We start from the raw sequence: 23672 nt of genomic DNA, 5'->3' as shown, positions 1-23672 counted from the left end.
AAGTGATCCATGGGCCTCCACCCACACCTCATCCCTCATCTCCAAGAGCCTGGTGGGGTAGCTGGGTCTGGCCAGAATCCAGAATCCACCTAACTAATGCCTGCCCCTCATTCAGGTCTCCACATCTAGATGTCACTTCTTAGAGAAGCCTCCTCTGATCCCCCAGGATAGGTTAGATTCCTTTGTCACAGGCTCCCAAGTGGCCTCAACTTCCCCTTTGGTGAAGCCTATCGCTCAGGCGACAGTTCAGGATGTGTCCTCCTGCTGGATAGTAAGTCCCACAAGGGTGGGGCCGTGTTGGATTTGGTCACTGTGTGGCGTCCCACGGGAACTCAGAATCGTGAACTCAAGGGGGAATGGACTGAGTGGCGGGAGATTCAGGGAGAACTGGGTCAATCCCTTCCTCTTCCCGTCCCAAACACTTGCCTCTTGGTCCTCAGTAGGGTCAGGTGTTGCCTAGAGAAATCCAGCCACAAGCTTTTCTAACAAGAGCCTGGTCAGTCCTTCACAAACTTCACCTTCTGAGAAATCACCTCCCCAATCTGCTGAGTTATCCAGGATCACACAGAGCCAAACAGCAAAGCCAGAAAGAAAACTCAGATCAGCGCACCCAAGATGGGGCTTGTTCTTTTTCTTAAACAAAGAGGAGGAACTAGGCTGGAACACTGATTCTCTAAGAATGGTCATCAAATGTGTACTTAGAATGCCTGCAGCTTCCGCATGTGACCCAAGGAGATATTAAGTGTAATGAGCCCTACAGCACAAGGTATTTCTTAAAAAGGAACAGGAAAAAACAAGACGCACCATCTGGATTTATGGTTAATATTGCAGAGATGACCTGGGACTTCCCTGGTGGTGCAGGGGACACGTGTTCAATCCCCGGTCCAGGAAGATCCCATATGCTGCAGGGTAACTAAGCCCGTGCACAACTACTGAGCCTGCGTGCCACAACTACTGAAGCCTGCATGCCTAGAGCCCGTGCTCCACAACAAGAGAAGCCACCACACTGAGAAGCCCTCGCACCACAACGAAGAGTAGCTCCCATTCACCACAGCTAGCAACAGAGACCCAACGCAGCCAAATAAATAAATAAATAAAATTAGAAAAAAAAATAGTGCAGAGATGATCTGAATTCAATTCTGGATTGTGACTCTCCTGAGCTGGCTTAAATCGTGAGATGAGAGTTGGAATCAGCTTGCTGTGTAGCCTCTTGGTAGAGGGTGCAGCAAAGCTAAAAAACTGCAGAGAACACAAATGTCTTTGGCATAACCCTATGTTCTGTTCTCACAAGAAGCCACTTAAAAATAAATAAGACCAGTGCTAATTTCTTAGATCCACACCCACACAGGGAGCAGGTTCAAATAAAAGCCAAGTTCTTAGCCTGCAGGGCTGAGGAATGGAAGCCAGGCAATTCGAGTTGAGAAAACGCATTGCATAATCTTACAGCAGGAGACTGAGCTGAGTCACAGCAAAGAAGGTGTCGTCTGGTGTTAGGAATGAGTCCGACGCCTTCCGACCGCGGATGGAAGGAGCGCAGGGCAACAGAGGAGGGGGCGGGGGAGAAAGAGACCACTTCAGCTCCCCAGCCAGCTCCCAGCCCGGGGTCTGGGAAAGCACGAGAAGAAAACTACCCCTGCAGAAACGTGAAGGTTAGCGATGAGCTGTGAATATCTTTCCGAGACGTCTGGGGCTCACCTCTCCCATACACATCACTCCCGCTGACCAGGCAGCCCCTGAGAACCATGTACCTGATATTCCTTTGAAATGCTCCTTTCTTCCATCAGCGGTACCGAAGCATCACAATCCAACTGTTCACAGGGAATGAGGCCGGGCAGCTTGCTTCACCAAACCTCTTCCTGCATTTAGTGCAAAAGGGTAAAGTGAAGTAAAATCACTTTGCTAAAGTTTCTGATAAAAAATAATGTTTGACAAGGCTTTTTTCTTTTCCTTATCTTTTCATTACCTGTCCTTTTTCTCTTTACTAGTACAGAATGTATACTTTCATCCAGAAATGGACTATTTTATGCAAAATATAATCTTTATTTAAAAATAAATAAAACTTCCTTCCCTGGGGCCAGAGGGCAGTCTGGGATGGAAGCGGGACCAGGACTGCTCACTGTAAGATTGTTTCTAGTGCTGTTTCTGGCAACCCCGGAGGTGACCTCAAATACCTGGATGGCTTAGGCACAGTTCTGTAAAGATGTCACCTTTCTACATCATCAATCAAAGCTCAGTTGAATTTTCATCATAACGAGCCTCGATACTAGTCCAGCAGGTAGACAGCCTGGTTTTAGCCAACAGAAAACTTGACTTGTGTTGCGGGTAGGTAAGTCTTAGTCATTCTGTTTTGCATTTCTCCCGGCTCTACAATTAAAGCATCTTTTGATACCTTCCTTTTTGGCCAACAGAAGCTTAAAAGATTAAGTGAAATGTCTAACTCGCTTCAAAAGGACATACCGGGAGTGGCTGGAGGTTGGTGGACTCGGGAAGCACGCTTTTCGGGTGACGGCAGACACCCTCCAGAAGTCTCCTCTGGGCCAGGGGCCTCCAGGAGTAAAGGTGCCAGGCCTTGGTCTGTTTCGGAATTTTCAATTGCACACAGTAAATGCCTTTCCCCACGGGTTATGTGATTCACTCTTGCTCATGATGATTCAAACTGAAAACAAGAGACTCCCCCCACCTGCAAGTCAGTTACAGAAGACTTACAGGCAAGAAACACCTTGAGAGTCCATTAAGTTTGCGCTGAAAACTTAGGTTTAAATAAGGCAAGGTGGAGATGAGACACAGACATCACAGAAACACATAATGTACAGGACCTGTCATGGAAAGCTTTAATCACTCCATGTAAAAACAATATATTCATACATCCCAAACAGCCCCCAGGTCTTGACCCTCCCCTGGAACAGTCTAGAAATCAAAAGCGGCACTAATACAAAACCTTCTTGTTTGTCACCACAAGATTTAGGAGACTGTGTCTTATAAAAACATTTTTTTTTAAACCTGAGGCTGATATTACCAAAGTGGAAAAGAAAAGTCACTATTGGTGGAAGTGTATTCACTGTAGAATTTTAAAAATCATTTATTCATGACTCTCGAATGGTTTCTCTTCCCACCCTCACTGCCCCCCTCCTCACTCCCCCCACACACACTATGTGATGACAAGAGGAAAAGATGGCAAACGGTGGTATCTGGTCTTATTACACGCTGATATGATTCTCAACGCAACCTACGGATCAAAACAGAATGCTAACATCAATGAACTCCACACTATCACGTTTAAAAAGGTCATCGAAATCAGCTCTTTCTTATAAAAGGGGAGTTGGAGTATGGTCTCAGACATGAATAACAGCACAGTTGTGACTTACAATGTCTATTGCAGGGCTCTCTGCCTCCTACAGATGCACCAGCTAGCAAAGTTCACACAGCTTGCCTTGCATGTTTCAACGGCTCTTAGTCTCCTGAAGATTAGATCCAGTGCCTAGAGCTGCAACAGTAACCCCACTGAACTGCTGCCAGAGGCAATCACATTAAATTGGAAAAAAAAAAAGATAATCACGTTGAAGTGGGGACAATTTTAACATTATTTTGTACATAAATAAGAAATGAGTAGAAGAAAAAGATTTTCAAAATCTGACTTGATGCCTCTAAGGTTGTGTTTTGTGAGCGAGTCTAGAGTAGCGGTGTGTACCTCCCACGAGGCAGCCTGGTGCCTTTCCCTCCTCTCTTTCCCTGATGACCTCTGCACGCTTCTAAATAAAATATGTCCTTTCTAAGCACTACCAGTACTTCTAAACCAGCCGTTAGTCTGAACATCAGAGTCAGGAAATCTTTTTTGTCACTTGGCTTCTAAGTCTTGGACGTGCAATTTCCTGAGTACTAGGTACTCAATGAGTACCGCTCCCTTTCAGCGGCATAATCACGTGCATTCTGGGCTAGATCTGGCGGTACATGGCAGCTGAAGAACTACATACCTGATCTTGCTCCCTCCTCCTTACTTGTGTTATTTCTAGATGCCTTCCCAGTTCAAGCGATGGAACGGAGTGTCCCAAGCATGGACATTTACTGGATTCTTCTTGAGAAGTTAAATTATGTTCACTATCTTTCAGCCCAAACTGGGTGAAGATCATGGAGATGGAATTGAGTATTAAACTGAGTTTGAAAAAGGTTTCCCAGAAAAGAGACCAGCATTCTTTTTTCTCAGGTAGAATAATAGAAAATCAAGGTTGGAAGAACTCAACAATCATATGGCCAATTCCCCACCTGACATCTGAACTCCTGTATAAATCTCCGCCGAACTGTTGTCCACCCTCTGCTAAAATAGCTTTAGGGGCAGGAAACTGTTCCCACGTTACTTATTCCTCCTTAAAATAGAAGAGCCAAACAGATGGAGCACATAAACAAGCTTCCACTGAACACGATTATGAATTGTGCCTAACTTTTCAAGAGGGTTAGCAGATTGTCAATTGCTACTCAAAAGAATAAACCAGATTTGTTCCAAGCATCCCAGGCTTTCTGCAAATGATTCAAAATGGGGAGATATAATTTAGCAGTGTGAATTTTATAAATCATTGCTGAATGGCTGTGTCTGTGGGGGAAGCAGATAAAAAAGCCTCTTAGAAGTATTCATGGCAGGGACCCTGAAACAAAGGGAAAGTATGTGTTTTAAATAATAAATAAAAGTTTCATTTTGAAGGTGCAGTAAGTCTTGGTACAAGAATTTGGGAGCGCTGGGAAATGAAGTGCAGGCTGATTAAGGGCAGCTCAGCCGCAGGAGGCAGAAGAGAAGGAGAGGAGTGAGGCTGCGTGTGCAGCCTGCCGTCCGAAGGCATCGGGAACAGGGCACCCTGTCCTGATCCCCTCCTTCTGGCTTGTTTAGCAGCACTGCCAATGATTCCCTTGTTTCTGATTTCTCTCAAGGTGCTCAGGATGCCTCAAGCTTTTAAATCCCCCCTTTCAGAAGACTGAGAAAACAACACATTGATCAGTGGACAATCATTTCAGAATTCGTTTACAAAGGCTCAGTTCCTCTGAAGGGACACGTTTAGGTCTATATTTTTATTTTTTGAACATATATATGAATAAGTCTATTTGAGCCAGAAACATTTACCCTGAAGACACACATGTAAACTTGAAAGATGGAGTGACTTGGCTGATTTCCATTTTGAGCGCTGTCTTTCACCCCAGGTGTTAAAACAGCAATGGTATCAATCTTTAACAAACATCAGTGACAGACATGAGGAACGGACAAAAACAAAACAACAACAAACCAACCCTGGAGTCAGTATGTCTTTTTATAGGGAGGCCACTTTCTTTCATATCTGCTTCCAAAGGGTCAGATAATTAACACTGAGCAGCTAGATGACCGGCAAGCAGAACTCCCTGCGAAAAAGAATAAAACTTTCTTGATTGTGGAAACTCGGAAGTGAAATCAATGAAAGTCTATCAAGTACTCAGGGTAGATCTGGTTGGCGTCGAACACCACGAAGACCCTGGGATTCCAGGTGTCATCCACGCAGCTGTCATACAGATTCACGTAGCTCCCATCTTTGGAAGGAGGGCGCATGTATTTGGAGTCTCCGTTTATGTAATCTCCAATCAGCACTCGGGCGAGAAACATAGATTTATGTGTTCTAAACAGATGTCGCTGTTGCAGGCTTACACCATGAATCTGGAAGGTGTTTCCATGCTTTATGTCATCTTTGCAGAAGCGGCTGGAGTAAGCAGCATCGCGAGCAAAATAGGTTCCTTAAACGAAAAAGAGCCCAAAGAGCCAAGGTTACTCCAAGGAATGTGTGAAACACAAGCAAAAACACTGTGATTGTTAGGGGGACAGACACATGGAATAGTATAACAAAAACAGACGTGGAATTTCCTGGCCTGTAGGCTTTAAAGAAAAGAATGGAAATCCGTCTATTATGCACAGCTATGATGCAGGCTGCCATTGGGATAGGGATGTTAGTACAGACCAGTCCCCGCCACGAACACCATCCCCACCAAAATGTAGCTACCAGACTTGTGTTTTCAAAAAGAATCGTATAAAGAAATACAGTATGTAAGAGAGAGAGAAACGGTTTCTGTGATCACAAGCGGCAGGACCTGCCTTGTAAGTGCTCGGACCTCCCTCCCACGTCTATCTCCTTCTACCGTCTCCCGACCCACCACCCGCCATCTAAGCATCCACTGGAGAGCACAGTGAACCACAGGTCTGCAGGGACGATTTCAAACCCCAAGAAACCACGTTGCCATGATACTGGGTAACCGTTCAATGATATTTCTAGAGATGATAGAACTCCGAGTCCAGGAAAAGATTTCCGGAGCGAGGGAGATGCTATTTACACCTGAATGTTCCAAAAGAACAAGCTCACTGGTCCGCTGTCTAAAGATGAAACCTCTGTGAAGTATCTGACTCTTCCAAAATGGCAGGCCTAGGAGGCTGATATCATTAAGGGAAGACTTACCTTAAAACATACTGGAAATGAACTGCAAAGTCTCCTATTACCCAAATCTGAAAGGGATTTATGTAACACCTTTCTGATCCTCTTACAGTTAAATAAATGGGATGGGCTTTTCAGTCGCTATTCTTAAAATTAATTTACTGTTAAAAATGCAGCACCTCTTAATCCTGAGTGGTAGCCAGTTCTCTCTTGCTGGAGATAAGGTACAAAATAAGGACCAGGCAAAGAAATGTCCACCTCTACCTGCCCCCCCACCCCCTGCCCTTAATTTGCTTGAGTTGTGAGCACAAACTGGAGAACCTGGACTTTCACAACATTAGAAAAAAGGTGAGGATTTTCCCCCATTATTTCCTAATGCTCATTAATATTCCTATCATTTTCTAAAAAACAAAACAAAAAAATAGAACTACGTACAATGTACACATCAATTGATTTATTTTATAATGCTCTAGGTACTTGATATAAAACAGTTCAGTGTACAGGCTTATCCACAGAAAGGACTCATACATGGAAATTAAATGTCGTAATGCAAAAAGCAGCTAATCTGTATATAATGCTCCATCTGAATGACTGGGACATGGGGGATTACCTAATCCGGTAGAGCTGTAAAAAGTCTTCTTCCATCTTGCAGAAGCAGGAAGTGACTTTTCCGTGTCTCAGAATCTCTGAAGGTGTGCCAGGAACCAGGTACAGTACCTTTTAACTTAATGACTCTCAAGCCCCTGACTTACAAACAATCACTCCTCTTTCAAGAGCGGAGATTCTCTCCCAGCACTCCAACTGGATTCTGATAGTTACCTTTTCCAAAGAGAGCACCGTGTATACCGTTGATTCTCCAATCAAAGTTATGAATGCAAATTGCTTCCACAAATTCACTGCTGGTACCATGGAATAGCATCTGCTCATTTATCTGAGGCACACCTCTTTTTTTCTTGAGCTGAGCCTTTTTCCTAAAAACACAATACACAGACACAAGACACACAGATATCTACTATAAGTGGCATTATTAATTTTTCAAGGAGCAAAGCTCAATAGAAAGGGTGAAACAGAACACAGTTCTTTTAACATACATAAGTGGACAAATAGCTCTGGAAAAAAAAATCATCTCAAATGCTCTTGGACACATAAATCACCTCATCAAAAATTATTAGTTCATACTGACACTTAAGGTTGAAAATTATACCAAAAACTACAGATCTCCCAGACGATGCCCCATCATAGTAAGGTGACTGACTGCCTAAACCAGCCAAGCCTTACAGATGCCTAAAAAGGACACTACAAACAATAAATAATACATAGTTCACAGAATCTTTAAACAGTGAATTCCTTGAGCAGGGACCATGCCTTAATCAACATCCCCAGAGTAGGACATGTTGGTTAAACTGAACTGAATTTTGAATCTTTGGGCTAGAAGGGACTGAAGCCATCCAGTTCAAACCTCTTTCCAATGGACAAACCTCTTCCAAAACATAAAAAGATATTCAATGCAGGACCTACTGTAATAGTCAAAAACAAACTGAAAACAGCCTAAAATTCTTTCATAGCAAGATGAATAATTATGTATGAAAATTAAAATTATGAACTAGATCTACATGTATTAACATAGATAACTCTTGAAAAATAAGATTTAATGTAAAAAGAGTGATGCAAAAAGAGACCTATAACTCAAAATAATAATGTGTAGTGTACAGGTTTACAAACACAGGCAGTAAAATATAATAATGTGGATAAGGAGGTATCACAGCAACCTGAGGGGGAAAGAAGGACAGGATGGAGATGGGGAAACAGTCCACCTCGATCTCTAATGCTGTGTATCTTAAAAAATAAAAAAACCCAGATACAGAGATGAAGAAAATGTCACAAATAGTAAAATGTTAAATCTGATTGGTAGGTATAAGGAGGTCTGTAAACTATTGGCTGTATTTTCATTTAAAAACATTGACATTTCATTTAAAAGATGTCTCAAAGTTTAAAAACAACCCACCCCCATTATCTCCTCAGTGACGGCTAGCCGGCGCCTGCTCCGCTCACCCTGTGTCAGGCGCTCCCCGCTCTGCACAGCAGCCAATCTATTTGCCATCGGCTGTAATTGTGAGAAAGTCCCCCGCCCCCACCCCAGACAGTGAACCAGAATCTGCCTTCCTGGTCTTTATCCATCTGCCTTCCTGGTCTTTCCACTATCGGTCTTAGTTACTCCCTTCTGAACACAGAAAAACCAAACACTCTTGCACAAAACAACTCCAAACATGCAGGAATAACTAGGAACACAGATAGGCTTTCTTCTCCAGGTGAACAGACACCATTCCCTCAACTACCCCTCCGACGGCACAGTTCCAGACCTTTCTCCATCCTAGACAGACTTCATTGGATGGGAATCTGCTGGACACCTTCTAGTCCATAAATGCGGGGAAGAAACAGTAAGAGCCCACGTGTCGTGGGACAGCGCCTGGCGGGGCTCCCTCTGCACCAGGCATCACGCTGCTTGCTGATGGAAGCTTGCAGTTAATTAAAACTCCTGGAGCTTTCTCAAAGCAGGCTTCTCTAGGCTTGCTAGATTTGTGCAACCAATTCATAAACCTAATGCAGTAGGTTCATTTCAGTTAAGCTTTGTCTTGATATAGTAATTTTAAAAGGAGAGAATTTATAAAGGGCATGCTGCTTAGGAAAGGACACTTGCACTTAAATGATGAGAGAATGAAAATGTATACGGTCTTTCTCAGACAGCATGTATCAGAATTCAAATGCATACGCTTTCATCTACTGGAGACAGTCTTTTCAGACCATCAAGCATGACGTTAGGAGGATGTGCCTCTAACAACCATTTACTTCACGGTTTCACAAATTATGCCAACTTTCTGTTTAGACCTTCGTGTACGGACTTGTTTTTTTCACAATGCACATTTGTTGCTTTTCTAACTAAGAAAAAAATCTTTTTAAGAGAAGATAATCATATTTGTTTTGACTCACTGTTTCAATCTCCCAAGGTCTTTCTGACTCCTGATACCTTCACACTACAAGTAAGCTCCCTGTTCTAACTTCAAATCTTCCGCAAGCGTGATAAGCAAGGCTCCTACATTCTCATCCAAATTCCTGATGAAGTGTGGAAGGGGCTCAAGAAGAAAGCACGCATGCCATTCACGCTGCCCTTTGATAAGACTTCTAACCAGCTATTACTTTTCCCTTCGTACAGTCACTGGCAGCCATCTCTCCATCTCGCCTCCATGGCAAGGACCTTTCTCAGCCACTCGTAGAAATCAAGTTACACTGTCTCAGGGGCTCATCCACCTACCGCTATGGCAGTCCTCTTAGCTGAGCATCAGTGAAGCCATTCTATTTTTTTCTAAGTAAACATTTGTTCAACATACGTCCTTCAAATGTCGAGCGTCTCAATCTGTAATGACATTCTAGAATCCACCCTAGAATCAGGATATACACTCATCACTACTCTTCAGGCGCAGATTAGAAAGAACTTTGGTTTGAAAATTCACTCAAATCTCTCTTACATGTTGTAAATGAAGTGTTGGTTTGTTAAAGAGCTGGGAGTGTGGGCATCGAATCTCTGCTCGGTCATTGGATAGGACGCAGCATCTGTACCAGCTGGAGGCACATGGGATGAAGTGGTCACAGCTCTGCATCCCCCCATGGTGTGCATGGTTTATTCTAGAGCCCATCGCTAAGGCACCCAGGACATGCAGAGACTCACACACTACGACCTTGTTCAGGAAAGGCTAACATTGGGTCCCAGGGCCTCTTGGGCTCCAGTTAAACCTTCATGGAAAGCCACAGGATTGAAACTAAATTAGGCTCTCCACCCTAACCCTAACCCCTGCCCAGGAACTAGGGGGCCAGCCGGGCTAGGCTGGGTGTGCCTCACACTCCAACCGCAGCAGGAGGGGCTTCGTGCTCTGGACTGAAATAGGTTCGTCCAGTTTAGACCAGGGGTTCTCCTTCCTGGCTGAACACTGGAATCACTTGTAGAACATTTTAAAGATAAAACTATCAGAACGCAGAGGCTCTGATTCAGTGGTGGGTAACAGATGTCCGCACAGGTTAAAGAGCTTTCCCAGGTGATTCTGACAGGCAGCTGGGGTGGAGAACCTCCCACCTAAGTCAGCATTCTTAACAAAGAGCAGCCTTCCCTGCTCTTATTTCCTGCTGCCTTATCCTTCCAGATCCTGGACCCATCCGACCATCTCCCTCATTGTTGTAGAACTGGGGCTGCTGGAATCAATCCAACAATATCACCATGGTTCCCACCCCAAATCCACATGTTCCAACGTCAGCTAAGCCCTCAACACTGACGGAGACCCTGTGGTTCCCCTGTGTTCCACAGTGGCCGTCTCCAGTCTCCCCTTTTCCTCTCTCCCTCTCACATCCCCCTCCCTAGCACCCCATTCTCTGCAGGTGACCTCACTTCTTCCTTCCCCAAGGAAACAAAGCATCAGGAAGGAACTCCCTGACCTACCTCGTTTCCAAATTCCCTTCTCCTCATCTGTAAGCCTATCTGGACCACCCTCTCTCCTTCTGACCTGGGATTATCTGAATCCCACCCCATTACTCCTCCCTCTCTCTGCTGTCTTTTAAACTCTCCCTCTCCATAGGTTCTTTCCTATAATAATGTAAACATCCTCAGGTCAATTCCATCTTCAAATTCAAAAAACATAACAAAACAAAGCACCCTCTCCACCTCCACATCACCATCTTCTCACATCTCTCACTCTCTTCACTGCCGAGCGTCTTGAAAGAGTGGTCGGCGTTTGCTGTACACACAGTACAGTGTCTACCAACATTACTCTCGCCTAGGGTACCAATGACCTTTTGCTGCAAAATCCAAAGGACGTGTTCAATATTATCTTTCATGGCATCTCTGCCGTATGTGACCCTGAGGATGACACATACTTGTGTCAACCACGTTCTTCCTTTGGCATCTGTGACTCCACATTCTATGGGTTTTCTTCCACTTTCTGTGGTTACTTCTCAGCTTCCTCCCTGGGCTTTCTCTTCCTCTGTCTATCCCTTCCAGAGTTTGGTACTTACCCTCTTCTTTTCTTAATTGACATAAACCCCCTGGTCATCTTATCAATTCCTGTGGCTTCTATGATCCTACATTTTCTAGTAATTCCAAAACCTTTATCTTTGTCCACACTGCTGTCTTGAGTTCCTGACCCATGTGTCAGCTGCTACCCGCTCCCCATCGTCCCCAGACCAAGCCCTGTTCCCACCCACTTCCCTCAGTTGATCTCAACAAATAAGCCTGAACGTTCAGAGTTAGCTTTCCCATCTCTCCTCCCCACCCCAACATGTGCATTAAATCGAGTACCAGGTAACGTCATCCTACACCTTTAATATCTCAAAACGGTCCTCTTCACTGCAGTGCTACAGAGAGCACTTTGGTTCAGGTCATCCAATGTGTCACGCTTTTAATTACTGAAACAATTTCCTAAATTGGTCACCCTGCTTCTGTGATCCTTTTAAACCAGTTTCTCACCCTTGGCACTGTTGACGTTTTGGTCAGGGGGGGTCCTTTCTGTTGGGGGGCTGTCTTGTGCATCACAGGATGCTTAGCGGCCCTGCTCTCCACCCTGCAGGTGCAGTGCTATCTCCCCATCCTATCCCAGGACAATCAAAAATGGCTCCAGTCACTGCCAAACATCCCCTGATGGGCAAATTCACTCCTGAGAAACACTGTTTTAAACCCCTTCTCCACAGTACAGCCTGATACATTATTTTTCTAAAATGCAAATCATCTCCATTACTCTCTTGCTTAAAGTCCTGCAATGGCTTTCCACTGTCCCAGGGAAAAAATCCAAACCTCTTAGTTTGCTTACAAGACCCCATGTGGCATGGCCTGCGCCAACTCTCTGACCCCAACTTCGGGTCAGTCCAACTCAAGTAAGGCTGATGGAGAAAATCACATGACCACCCAGTGGGTCTCCCACAAACTCCTGCATTCTCTACCTCTTGAGTACTTTTCTAGCATCTTCTCTTATCATTCATCCTATCTTCTGTCCTGTGTGAACTCCTCTCAAGGTTCTGCATTCCCTCTTGTCAGTCTCTGGCCCATGCTGCTCCCAGACCTGGGGGCCTCCCCTCTCCAGCTCAGATGACACTGGCTTAAGAAATGCTCTGTGACACTCCTCACCCCTCATACACTCCACTTCTTTCACCAAGGGTAAGAGAGACCCTCACTCTGTGCCCACCCCTGTGTTCAGCGGTACAACACCTGGCCCCTTGTCCAAGCTCTGGTCCTCTGCACTCTTACATGCCAAGTGCCTAGAACAGTGCCCAGCACAAAGTTGGTGCTGGAACATATTGCTGGAAGAAGCAGGAAGGAAGGCCTGGACGACATGCACACTGACATCTGCTGAATTCGCATGGGCCTCCTGCCTGTATAGTGAGTCACAGGTTACGTGAAAATGGGGTGGACATGGTTACTTTTGTCCTTCAGGCAGAAGTCAGAATGAGGCTGTCCTTAAAAAATGAGACTCAGTATTTTCTGCTGTCACAGCAGGTGGCAGGTTCACTTCCCATCACAGATTTCTACAGGCAGACCTCACATAACATCATGAGTGGCATCGACAGAGTGAAAACATCTCCAGTGAGGTTCTCAGTATTACATGATGTGTCGGGAATTCACTGGAACATTTCTACCACTAGGACTTAATTGAGGTCTCAAATTATGAGGAGGACTGATAGGAATTCCACTTCAGAGGCCTGATTAAGAATAAGGAACTAAGTTTTCATCAGAATATTTTAGGAAAACTTACTTTATTCACTGAGAGAAGAATATCAGAGAATACAGAGGTCTCCATCTTCCTCTACAAACGAATCATCTAAGCAAGAACTGAATAAAACCTAAACTCAGTTAAACTGAGTAATGTCAGAAATAAAAGTGGGCTGGGCCCGAAGACTCAAAATTACAAAGAATATAAGCTGAAAATCCTTATTTTATAATATAAACTATTATGAGAATAAACCCTGGAGTTTACTCAGGCCTTAGGAACTGACCTACCAGAAGCATGAAAGAATTCTACATATTATCACCAAACAAAAGTCAGCCCGATTTCCAAGTATATGAAAACAAAATGAGTTAAGGCCTGGAAATTGCTTTAAAATACTTCACAACAACAATAACATTGCAGAAAAGGGGACAGATTATGGTGGTAAATAGATAAATGTTAAATCAGGATGATAGATACATGGGGTCATAACATCAGACTCTATTATTTGAAATTTTCCTGACTAAATGTTAAATGTCTGCCTGTATTAAAAAAATTAGAAATCAAACCTCGAACACAAATTTAATAAAAACCTTTCTGAAAACCACTTATTTTCAGTAGTGCTGGTTATTAAAGAAAATATAGCACAACAGGCTAATGTGGACAATACCTGTAAGTTTCCTGTAATGGGCTTATTTGTAGGTTAAGTGCACACTGAGCAATCCAATGGGTCATTTCTAACCTCAACTGAGTAATGAATGGAGACTTTAAATCTACAACATAAACTCTGGGCTCAGCAGGGAATTTGAAGGTACGTTTTACAATGTCCTTCAAAACTAAAAACAAGCAACTAACAGGCAAGGAAGTCTGAGCCAACAAAACGAAACAGCTCCCCGGACCCCAAATAATGCTGATCCAGCCACGATGCCCAGCTGGAAACCTTGGAAGGCGTGCGGGAGAGACTGTCAAACAGTGTTGCAGGGGATGCTGGCACTGGCTTACACAGCAGCTCTCCCTGAGGATGAGGAAGAGGGCTGAGAAACCAGGTCAAAACACGCAGGACGAGAGAAAAGCACAGGGCGTCTACACAGCTCACATGGCGCCACTGACAACAAACACGATGAAATGTTTGTGTTTCGCTGTCTCTGAGGCCAAGGAGGGGGTTCAGAGGAGAAACTGTCTCACCTGCAAAAGAACTCCCACAAGTCTAGGTTTTGAATTCTCTGAATTCTTTTAATTCTGTTGCGATCCATTGTTTTCCCAAAGAGACTAGCAACTTCATTGTATTCATGTGTCTGATTGTGCAAAGGAATGAGCTGCAAAGAGAAGTTTGCACAGTTTTACTGGGGTCCTTTCCAGCCTCGCCCGCCTGCAGTCCTCAGTGCTGCTCTCACCTGATAGGGCAGCTCGGTATTCACGTTCTCCCAGTGGGGCGGCATGGGGATGGCCTCATTCTCACAGATGTAACTGCGCGTAGAAAAGACAAAACCAAATGTTAGAAGCTGATTAGAACCACTGTCTATGATTTAGATGTTTTCTCCCAAACTAAACTTTCATGCTGAGGTACTGTGACAAGTGCAATTAAGTGTAGTCCTTGGTTTCTTTATTTTAAAACAGTTCATTGAATATCTGCCTGTGTACAACTTTTTAGGGGCTGAATTGGTTTTAGAAACCTGATGGGAAACGTCTATATAACATTAAAATTTCAAAAACAGTTGTTTAATTCGGTCTTGTTTTTCTGACTTTTCCATAATTTCCTTTAAACGTAGGAAGATTTTAGGCGAAGAAAAAGAATTTCTAAGAAGAAAATCAAATTCTTGATTTAAAAAAAAAACCTCTTCAACAAATTTATACTGCCTCTTAAATGCCATCCAACACCCTCGGCCATATGTTCACCGTCCTTCAAGATCTAACTCAAGCCTAAACCCTCTCTCTTTAGCGCCCACTATTCCCTCACTCAACGCAGCAGCCAGTAAAGCTCTGGACACCTCTGCACCGTGTTCAAGCCATTGGATGTAAACACAGAAAACGACAATCACCTTGGGGAGCCTGATGGCAAAAGGCTGTAACTGATACGTGAATCCTTTCTGGTGACGAGAGGTGACGGAAGAAATTCATACACTTCAGGCCTATCTTCAGCTTATTTTTTTAACTCATTTTAACTTTGGGAAGATCACATGATCATGTGATTTAAAGACACATAGGTACAAAAAGGTGAACAGTGGTTGGTTTCCCTCCCACTCCAGTCCTTGGTCTGAGTTCTCACCTCTCACCTCCACTCCAAGTAATCACTGTTGTTAGCCTCTTGGGTATTCTTCCAGAACTCTTTAAGTTAACACACACACACAAGTGGTGGCACGCTCATGTGTCTTTTGCAGTTGCTCTATTTTTTTTTTTCACTATGTTCTTAGAGATCCGTCCATATCAGTATATAGAGAGCGTGCTAGCACTGAGCCCGGCACAGGGCAGCCACTCAGTGGAAACTGGAGGGTGAAGGCGCGTGCTCTACTGCACAAATGCACAGCATCCCGTGGCATGGACACACGTCCCCTACTGGTGACATTTAGCCTTTTTCACCTCTTTGCTACTGTTAAGGATGCTGTAAAGAACAAGTATGCCCCTTTGTCATTGTACATAGCCACTTGTCAATTTTTAGGATAACATCTTTGAAGTGGCATTTCTGGGTCAAAGAATATATTTATTCCGGATTTTGACAGCTACTGCCGAAGTGCTCTCCTCGAAGGCTATACTCACTGACACTCCCACCAGAAATGTAGAGAACGCCTACTTGACAACAGCCTCTCCAAAGACGTGTGCTATCAAACTTCAGAATTTCTGTCAATCTGATAGTAAGAAGTAATCTAGTATAATTTGTATTTCTTATTATGAGTGAGGTTCCATGAACTGTTCAAATTCTTTGCTCATTCTTCTAAGGGGCTGTTGGTCTTCTATTTAGAGATTTCTAAAAGTACTTCGTGTACTACAGAGATGAACTCTTTGACTGTGATACTGAGTAACAATACCTTTCCCAGGTTTTCTTTGTTTTTGTTTTTTTTGTTGTTTTTTTTACTTTGCCTGAAGTATCTTTCAGATATGGAAAAGTTTTTGTTTATTTGTTTAATGTTTGTAGCCTTAATTAATTGTAATTTCCTTGCCAATAGGAAATGTACTATTTGCTTTGTATGTCATAAATGCTTGATAAATTCCTGCAATAAATAAACATTTCTTTATCAATACCGCCTCATCTTCATCACTCTTCTGTATCCTACCTAACTGTTCTTCCTCTTTTATTATCTTGCTTTTTGTCCTCCATTCTGGTTAATTCTCTCCCTCTCCTATCTTTGTTCTATGGCTTGTATAGTCTGTGAGAGAACAAAGTGCTTGACCCCATTATGTGCTTCTCCCCACCAAAGGATACCAGATATAATAACATACAATTACAATAACACTTGCCATTATTATGTCTCTTTTTCTCCCAGATTACATACGCTTTGAAGATAAGGAATTCCTTTATTAAATTCCTTGTGCTTAAGAATGAGGATATGCTGTAGCTGGTAAGGAAGTAAGATTCTCTCCCTTCCAGAGAAGCACTAGAGCATTCTTTATATAAGTATTTGAATAACTTTTATATCATGATCCTAAAATGTAAGCCAAAAGTCTCAAGAAGCAAACTGATAGAAACTTTATCTTTAATCCTTTCAAAATACCTCCTTGGAAGGGGCAAATGGGCATCTCCTACAATTCACGTTAGCATTTTTTTGTTTCATTTTAAATTCTTTGAACAACAGGAATCTCAATAATTGATTGAGGAATCATTCTGGAAAACAGGAGACATGCTCTAGTATTTTTCCCTTCAACTCCATTCTTGTGAATAACAAATATTTATTCTCTTCTGGCATTTATACCTCTCTTTCCCAGCTACAGACAGCAGGAGACAGACAGCAGGCAGCTGTGCCCTTGTCCCAAGCACTCCCATCTTCTCAGGTCCCCTTTAATGACTACAGATTTGAAATTACTTCTAGGAGTTGCCCAGTGGGGTTCAGTGGAGGTGAGGACAAAGTGGGTAATGGCCTAGGATTTATGGCCCAAATAACTGGATGGTCTGGTCCCGTGAGAGTCTTTCCAAGCTAATACAAACTTACCTCTCAGTAGGTTATTTTAAAGCTTCACAGCAGAGAGCATAAACCATTTTGTAACTACTCTGCAAAGTGCTTTAAAGAATTGAAAACGACAAATATATAAGGGGAAATGGAAGGGAGGACAGGAAAGGAAATGCCAGCAGAAAACACCAATACTGCTCTTGCACCAATGAATGTGAAATTCAGTAGAGAAAAGATCAATGTTAAGATTATTAAAAAACCTACCAAAACATTTTCAGTCTATCTGTTCTTCTGTCAAATACTAAGGAAGAAGAGAGAAAGAAAAAGCCCACTCTTTCTTTCCACCCCATTCTCTCCACAATACCTGAAAGCACTGATAGAAAAGGGGGCTCTTTTTATTAAGCGCTGTTTTCCAGTGGTGAGATTCATCTGCTTCATTGCTGTGCAAAAAGACAAAGATGTTAGATAAGTCATAGAAACCCATGGTGCTGTAAACTGTCACAAAGACTTGTAGCCACACTACAAGACGGTCAGGACTCATGGAGCTTTGGGAGTAGCTGCCGAGCACAGCACACGAGGGATACGTGACTATACGTCTGTTTACCATGGCGTCAAAGCAGCGCCATTGCTTGATCTAAGCTCACACAGGAGGAAGCTAACCTCATCCATGGCTCGGTACCTTTCTGCATTGTACCTGCGTTAAACTGACCTGAACACAGGAGAGTTCTCAACTTAGGAAAATTAAGAGTTCTAGAAAGAGAAAGAAACTACAGTACTGAATCTTCTGGTTGGCTTCATAAGTGAAAAATTGTTACTTTGATTTCTCCAAAAATTTCGGAAATGATAAAAAAGATACATTACCATGATAAAACTTGTACAATTCAGAGTTTCAAAAATGTGTACATGTCTTGCCTTCTCTTTAAATTATACATCTAAACCAAAAAAAAAAAAAAAATAGAAAACCTAGCTAGACTCAACATAGACTTATACGAGAGAGTCTAGTGATATAAGACTAATGCACTAACTAAAGTATCATTTTCTTCTTTCCTCTGTTCCTCAGCTGTGGCAATAGTTACTAGGTCCACCTCTTCATTCCCACAAAGTTAGGTGCTAAGTCTTAATGTGAGATTCTCCTCAGTTGACCTTGTCTAACTGGCATCATCCCACTCCAAAATGAAGGGCTTCACCCATCCAGGCCATGCTGTGTGAAGTGTGTTCCATATTCTCCTAGACTCTGCACACACTGGCCTGACCACTGTGTGAAGGAGAAAGAAAGGTCCCAGCACATGGAGTGAAGCCTGTGATGCGTTCTTTTTACACTACCTCGTTGTGAGTTTACTTCTCACCATTTTTATAGAGAAACTGAGCTGGCTTGTGGCAGAACAGTTGGGGCTAATTCTGCTAATGGTACACAGTAAATGCTAATACCTATACCTCTAGAACAGCATCATTACATAGAGGGTGGGAGCTTGCATTATTGTATATGACTCCTATTTTTTTATAAAGACTTTTTAAAACAAACTGCACGGTCTGAGATAAAGCTTCCAAAAAATATAGTTTACTAGGAAATATTCTTTCAGAAAATGTGGCTTGCTGGACCACCTACCAAAAGCTTTGACAAACTCCATCCTCTATGTGAAGCTTGATGTCTGCACGTGGTGATGTCTCCGTGTGGCTTCAAAACTGACAGGTGTACACAAGACTAAGTGTCTACCGACAGCCTCTAAGACAAATGTAAGGCCCCCTTAAAGGCAGCCTATTTCCCTAATGGCATAAAAAATGTTATGCTTAGTCAGGATTAAGGATCTAATGCCTTTAACTCTTGATTTAAAAAAAAAAACCCAACTCTGGGGGCACAACAGTCATTAGAGATTGAGTTGTGTCAACATCTTAGTGGACAGATCTCCTTCAGCGTGTCTGGGCCTTGGCTCCTCCAAGGGAATCTCTTAGGGTTTCAACACCCTGCCTCACCACAGCACAGCACTAATTCTCTCATAAGGACTCTACTCACACAACATGGGAAAGAACATCTAGAGGACCGAGCTGTGTGGCAGCCCAGAAGCACTTTTGTTAAGAAAGCCTCCCCCTCTAGGTCTTGTTTGCCTCTAAGCAGTAAGCAGCTGAGGTGGGCAGCTTGAAACTGCAGGGTGAGTCCAACAGGTTTTTCATGGGATTCCTAAAAACACGCCCATGTATCATGGATGAAATCCAAAGTGGGGCTGATTTCCAGATTAGCTGGCTAATCTGTGAAAGAGTCAACGAACTCAGAAAGTGGCAGAAGGCAATGTCCACTGAAGAGTAGTTTTCTAGGAAACACACCAAGAGATGGGTCATTCAGCTGAACTTTGGTCTTAAAAATAAAACCAGCTACCTATGACTTTGCACGTAACCTCTCTGATTCTTAAAATATCTGAATGACCCTATTTCAAAAGACTGAACGGATAATCAGTAAAACAATGGCTTAGAGGGGTTTTGTGTTCCTTAGAAGAGAAGCATTACATGAACTCAAAATACATGACCATCTCCATACACATTAGTATCTATAAGCATATAAAGAACCTTTATAAAAGGCAATGTTGCTCAAAAAGATTTTAAATCTTGAATTTTTGTAGAGGTATTTGTATGTGTTACGAAAAGGATTTACTTTGCTGTTTGCAAATATATCAACTAATCCTGATTTTCAGAACTGTAGGTTTCACCATATCAACATACTAAGAACACACAACTATTAGGGAAAAAAACATACCTGAAAAGTCTATCTTGTAGCTGAATTTGGAAGTAGTAAAAGAAATGGAGCCACAAGGGTTTGCTTTGAAGCTTTTTTCGATATCTTCACTGCTAACTGAACACTGAATGTTGGTATCCGGCTTTAAGACAAACCAGAAAGTTCATTTACCAGCTGTTCACAGGAATGGCTTGGCCACAGGGGTGGTACTGGGGGACAGAGACAGAGAATGGAGGGACAGAGGAAACTTACTAATCACCTGTTCTAGTTCCCAATACACGGGGAGAATCACAGCTAAGACAGCATGTGGAAAATGGCTTAAGGATTTCCAGCAAAGAAACTTCAACAACTGGTTATAAGGCCTTTTCCCAAAGTATTACAATGTTTCCAAATTATTGCCAAAATCATACATCCTAAGTGGCTCAAATCAAATCTTCTTTAAGTAGCCATGTAAGAAAAAAAACAAAACAAAACCAAACAAACCAAAAAAAACCACAAGCTTTTGAGTATGGGTTCAGGTCTCAGCTCAACACTTAACTAGCTGTGTGCCTTGGGACCAGTTACATTAACTGAGTTCTAGGTTTCCCTGTCTTTGGCTGTAAGACAGTGTTAGCATCTGCTTTTGGGCTGCTGTGAGGCTGGAGCAGAACACACCTCCACACCCCCTAACCTAACACTGGGAGCACAGAGGCGTTTAAGACGGGCTTGGTCGCTCCCCTGTCCCTTTGTCCACCAAGCCAGGCCTGGCCTTGCTCACACACGCGGAGACCATGCACCCCTCAGTCACGCTCACCCTCCGGACACACAGAAAACACAGTTTCTGCTAAATAAACATCGTGAAAACCTGAGGAAAGGAAAAGGACCGGAAGACTTTCTGATTTTTCTTTTAGTTCTGCTCTGATTTCCCTGAGGTTTCATTTCTTTCAGGTGCTGCTTGTACTCAGTTTTCACACCGGCACGATGATGCTCCGTGAGTCTAAAGCCCGCCTGCCCCACCCGGGGTGCGCTACCTGAAACATGTGCCACTTGCCGCATTCTGCCAGGTAAAACCAGCCCCACTGAGTGTCTGACGTGTCCATCTCATCCACCTCGCTGTCTGTCGTCTTGGATAAGAATTCTTCCGCTTTGTGAAACATCTCCTGAAATGCCGGAAAGAGGGAGAGGAAGAAATCGCCTTCTTAATAACCAATGTTCTCTTTACACATTGTCTTTCTTCTCACAAAGAGCTACATTCCCACAATGATGCTGACGAACAGTACTCTACCTCCCATATTGGCTCTGAAGATAAACATTGTAAAATGTTAAACATCACATTTGCACATCTTTCTTGGACATAAAGTTCCAGTTTTTTAGCAGCAACTGCTAAAGGAACGATTGGGGGGTTTGGGGTTAATCACTTATAAGAAAAATTCCATAGCGGACTGTTTAGAACGAAAAATGAAAGATTCAGTTTGGGATTATGAAATAAACCACAAATTTAATTTTTTGTTTACACTGTCCATGATCTGATTAAAAATTTTGCTCTTTATTTTTAAAAATGTTGAATATCATGCTTAACAAATAAGATAATCAGACACTCAGATGGATACATCGATGCCCATACAACCACTTCAGTAACTGTATCAGCACCTATGAGCACTCCAGAGTCTCAGTTTACTGCCAACAAATTTCTGTCTTAGCATATGTTCATGTGTTTGGTCAAAAGGAGCCACGCTATCACAACCAGCTAAGACCAAATACATCTGATTTTTGTTTTAAATATTCATATTTGGGGAATTCCCTGGCGGTCCAGTGGTTAGGACTCGGCACTCTCACTGCCAGGGCCTGGGTTCCATCCCTGGTTGGGGAACTAAGATCCTGCAAGCTGCTCGGTGTGGCCAAATAAATATTCACATTTCATTTAGTGGCATGGAAAGATGTTTATAATATATAGTGTTGACTACAAAGGTTACGATAAATGGAAAGAGTATGCTACAATTTTAATAAAAAATACATCTATATTTACCCACATGAATGTTTGTGTATGTGTCTGTATACGTATGTGTGTAGATCTGTATATGTGCAAACACAGAAAAAGTCTGACGTGCTTCACAGAAGTCCTTGCAGAGCGTCCTGTCATAAGCAGCTCGTGGGGGCAGGGAGGGGCAGCGGCAGGACAGACTCATCTCATATTCATCCCCAGGCGGAGAGGGCAGCACCACAGACAGGTACAACTGCCCTACCTAAAGCGCTTCAAATTTTATAAAATTCCTAGTCAGTTTACATCAATTTTTTCCTCCACATCCCAAGGCACAGAAGTTATTATTCTCCAATTAACATTAGGGAAAAAACCAAAGCAGAGAAGACACAACTATGTTGTCTAGAATCACGGAGCTGGCAGTTCAAAGAAGATTCTAGAAACACCCGAGGCCTTCAGAGCGTCAGCTCTTCCCTAAGCTGCTGGCCCCGTGCCTCCTTTTCCTACACGGACAGTTGGTCCTTCTCTCCTCTGGAGCCAAAACTGAATGTGACTGCTTCCACTTCAAAGATGCTATGGCTTTCTTTCCAAAGACTCAGTTCATAAGACTAACTCTTAGGTTTTCTACAAGTTCATCCTTCAAAGGAATGGCTACCTTGTATAATTAGGCTCAAAGAGTTAAGTTGAGCTTCATGAGTAACTTTAAAATACTGCAACCACAGCAGTAATGGATCTAGTTAGAACACATTTACAGGCAACAAAACAAGTGTATGTCAGTTGCCCACTAGAGAAAGGGCAGTGAAGAAATATTGGTGGAGTGAATTAGATTAGCCATGACACCATACTCTGCCTTGCTTTTCTGGTTTTTAATTGGCAGACAATGATACTTTCTGCACATCAGGTTAAGAAGGGGAAAAAAAGCTAGTATAAAGTGGAAAAGCGTTTTGTAAATTTTCAAGTGCGATGGGTATGCTGGTGGAACCTGTCTACAATGCTAGCTCTTCCAACCAGAATATTTATGGAGTCTGGGAGCAATCAATCTGGATCATCAAATTGAAAGGCTGGGTGGAAGATGAGTTTAACGTCAAAATCTTAGTCTATGGGAGAAAAATAACGCCACCTTCCAGATTGCTTAAAACCTTTCTGATGAGCTTATTAAAATAAACAAAATAATTTATTTTGTTAGTACAGACATAACACCATAATAGCTGGTAATGAAAACTTCCTTCTGTCTTATAGGAAGAAGGTTCAAAACTGGATATTGAAAGCTTAAAAATTAGGGTGGAACTTTTGGAATGACAGTGAGGAGTGTAGTGGACCCTCTCTCCACCAAAACTGCATTTTAACTGGTGAACATATTTAAAAGAACAACAACATTTAAAATCTCTGGAAACTGTCTTAAGAGCATATAGCAAAAAGAGAAATATTGATTCAATAAAATCTACTAAATCTCAGAACAGGCAAGAGTCTGGCATTTGAGCCAAGGTCTGCTCCATCACCCTCACCCCACCTGCTCTGTGTTGCAGAGAAGACAGGGACTCCCTTTTCCTCCAGCTCCCAGTCTGGGGCTATTTCACCCCAGAAGGTGCAGGCTGCCCCCATGTGCAGAAGGTCTACTCCGAACAGGCAACACAGAGGACCTATCTCCTTTTCCCTACCTGGTCCCCACTTATTTGGTGGAAGCTCCAGTCCAGGCCCAGCTGGCAGTGAATACTG

At 42.9% G+C, this 23672-nt stretch overlaps 1 protein-coding gene across 2 annotated transcripts in view; it reads right to left on the bottom strand.

Annotated features, from left to right (window-relative positions):
• Positions 1-2815: 2815 nt before the first annotated feature.
• The window catches only part of PARP11 (poly(ADP-ribose) polymerase family member 11), a 33099-nt gene continuing 12242 nt past the window's right edge, over positions 2816-23672 (bottom strand). Inside the window, exons 2-8 of one of the 2 annotated variants that reach the window (XM_057703607.1) lie at positions 21010-21138; positions 20021-20141; positions 17639-17714; positions 14569-14641; positions 14360-14490; positions 7254-7405; positions 2816-5745 (exon numbers count right to left, since the gene is read on the bottom strand). In XM_057703607.1, the coding sequence (XP_057559590.1) occupies positions 5429-5745; positions 7254-7405; positions 14360-14490; positions 14569-14641; positions 17639-17714; positions 20021-20141; positions 21010-21138 (999 nt within the window). In that variant the 3' untranslated portion in view covers positions 2816-5428. The remainder of the gene's footprint in view (positions 5746-7253; positions 7406-14359; positions 14491-14568; positions 14642-17638; positions 17715-20020; positions 20142-21009; positions 21139-23672) is intronic. The other variant, XM_057703608.1, reaches the window with a different exon arrangement.

Source organism: Hippopotamus amphibius, chromosome 12, assembly GCF_030028045.1.
Source record: "Hippopotamus amphibius kiboko isolate mHipAmp2 chromosome 12, mHipAmp2.hap2, whole genome shotgun sequence".
Lineage (NCBI taxonomy): Eukaryota > Metazoa > Chordata > Mammalia > Artiodactyla > Hippopotamidae > Hippopotamus > Hippopotamus amphibius.
The sequence above is the reverse complement of the archived record's forward strand: the minus strand, read 5'-3'. Positions and strand labels throughout refer to the sequence as shown.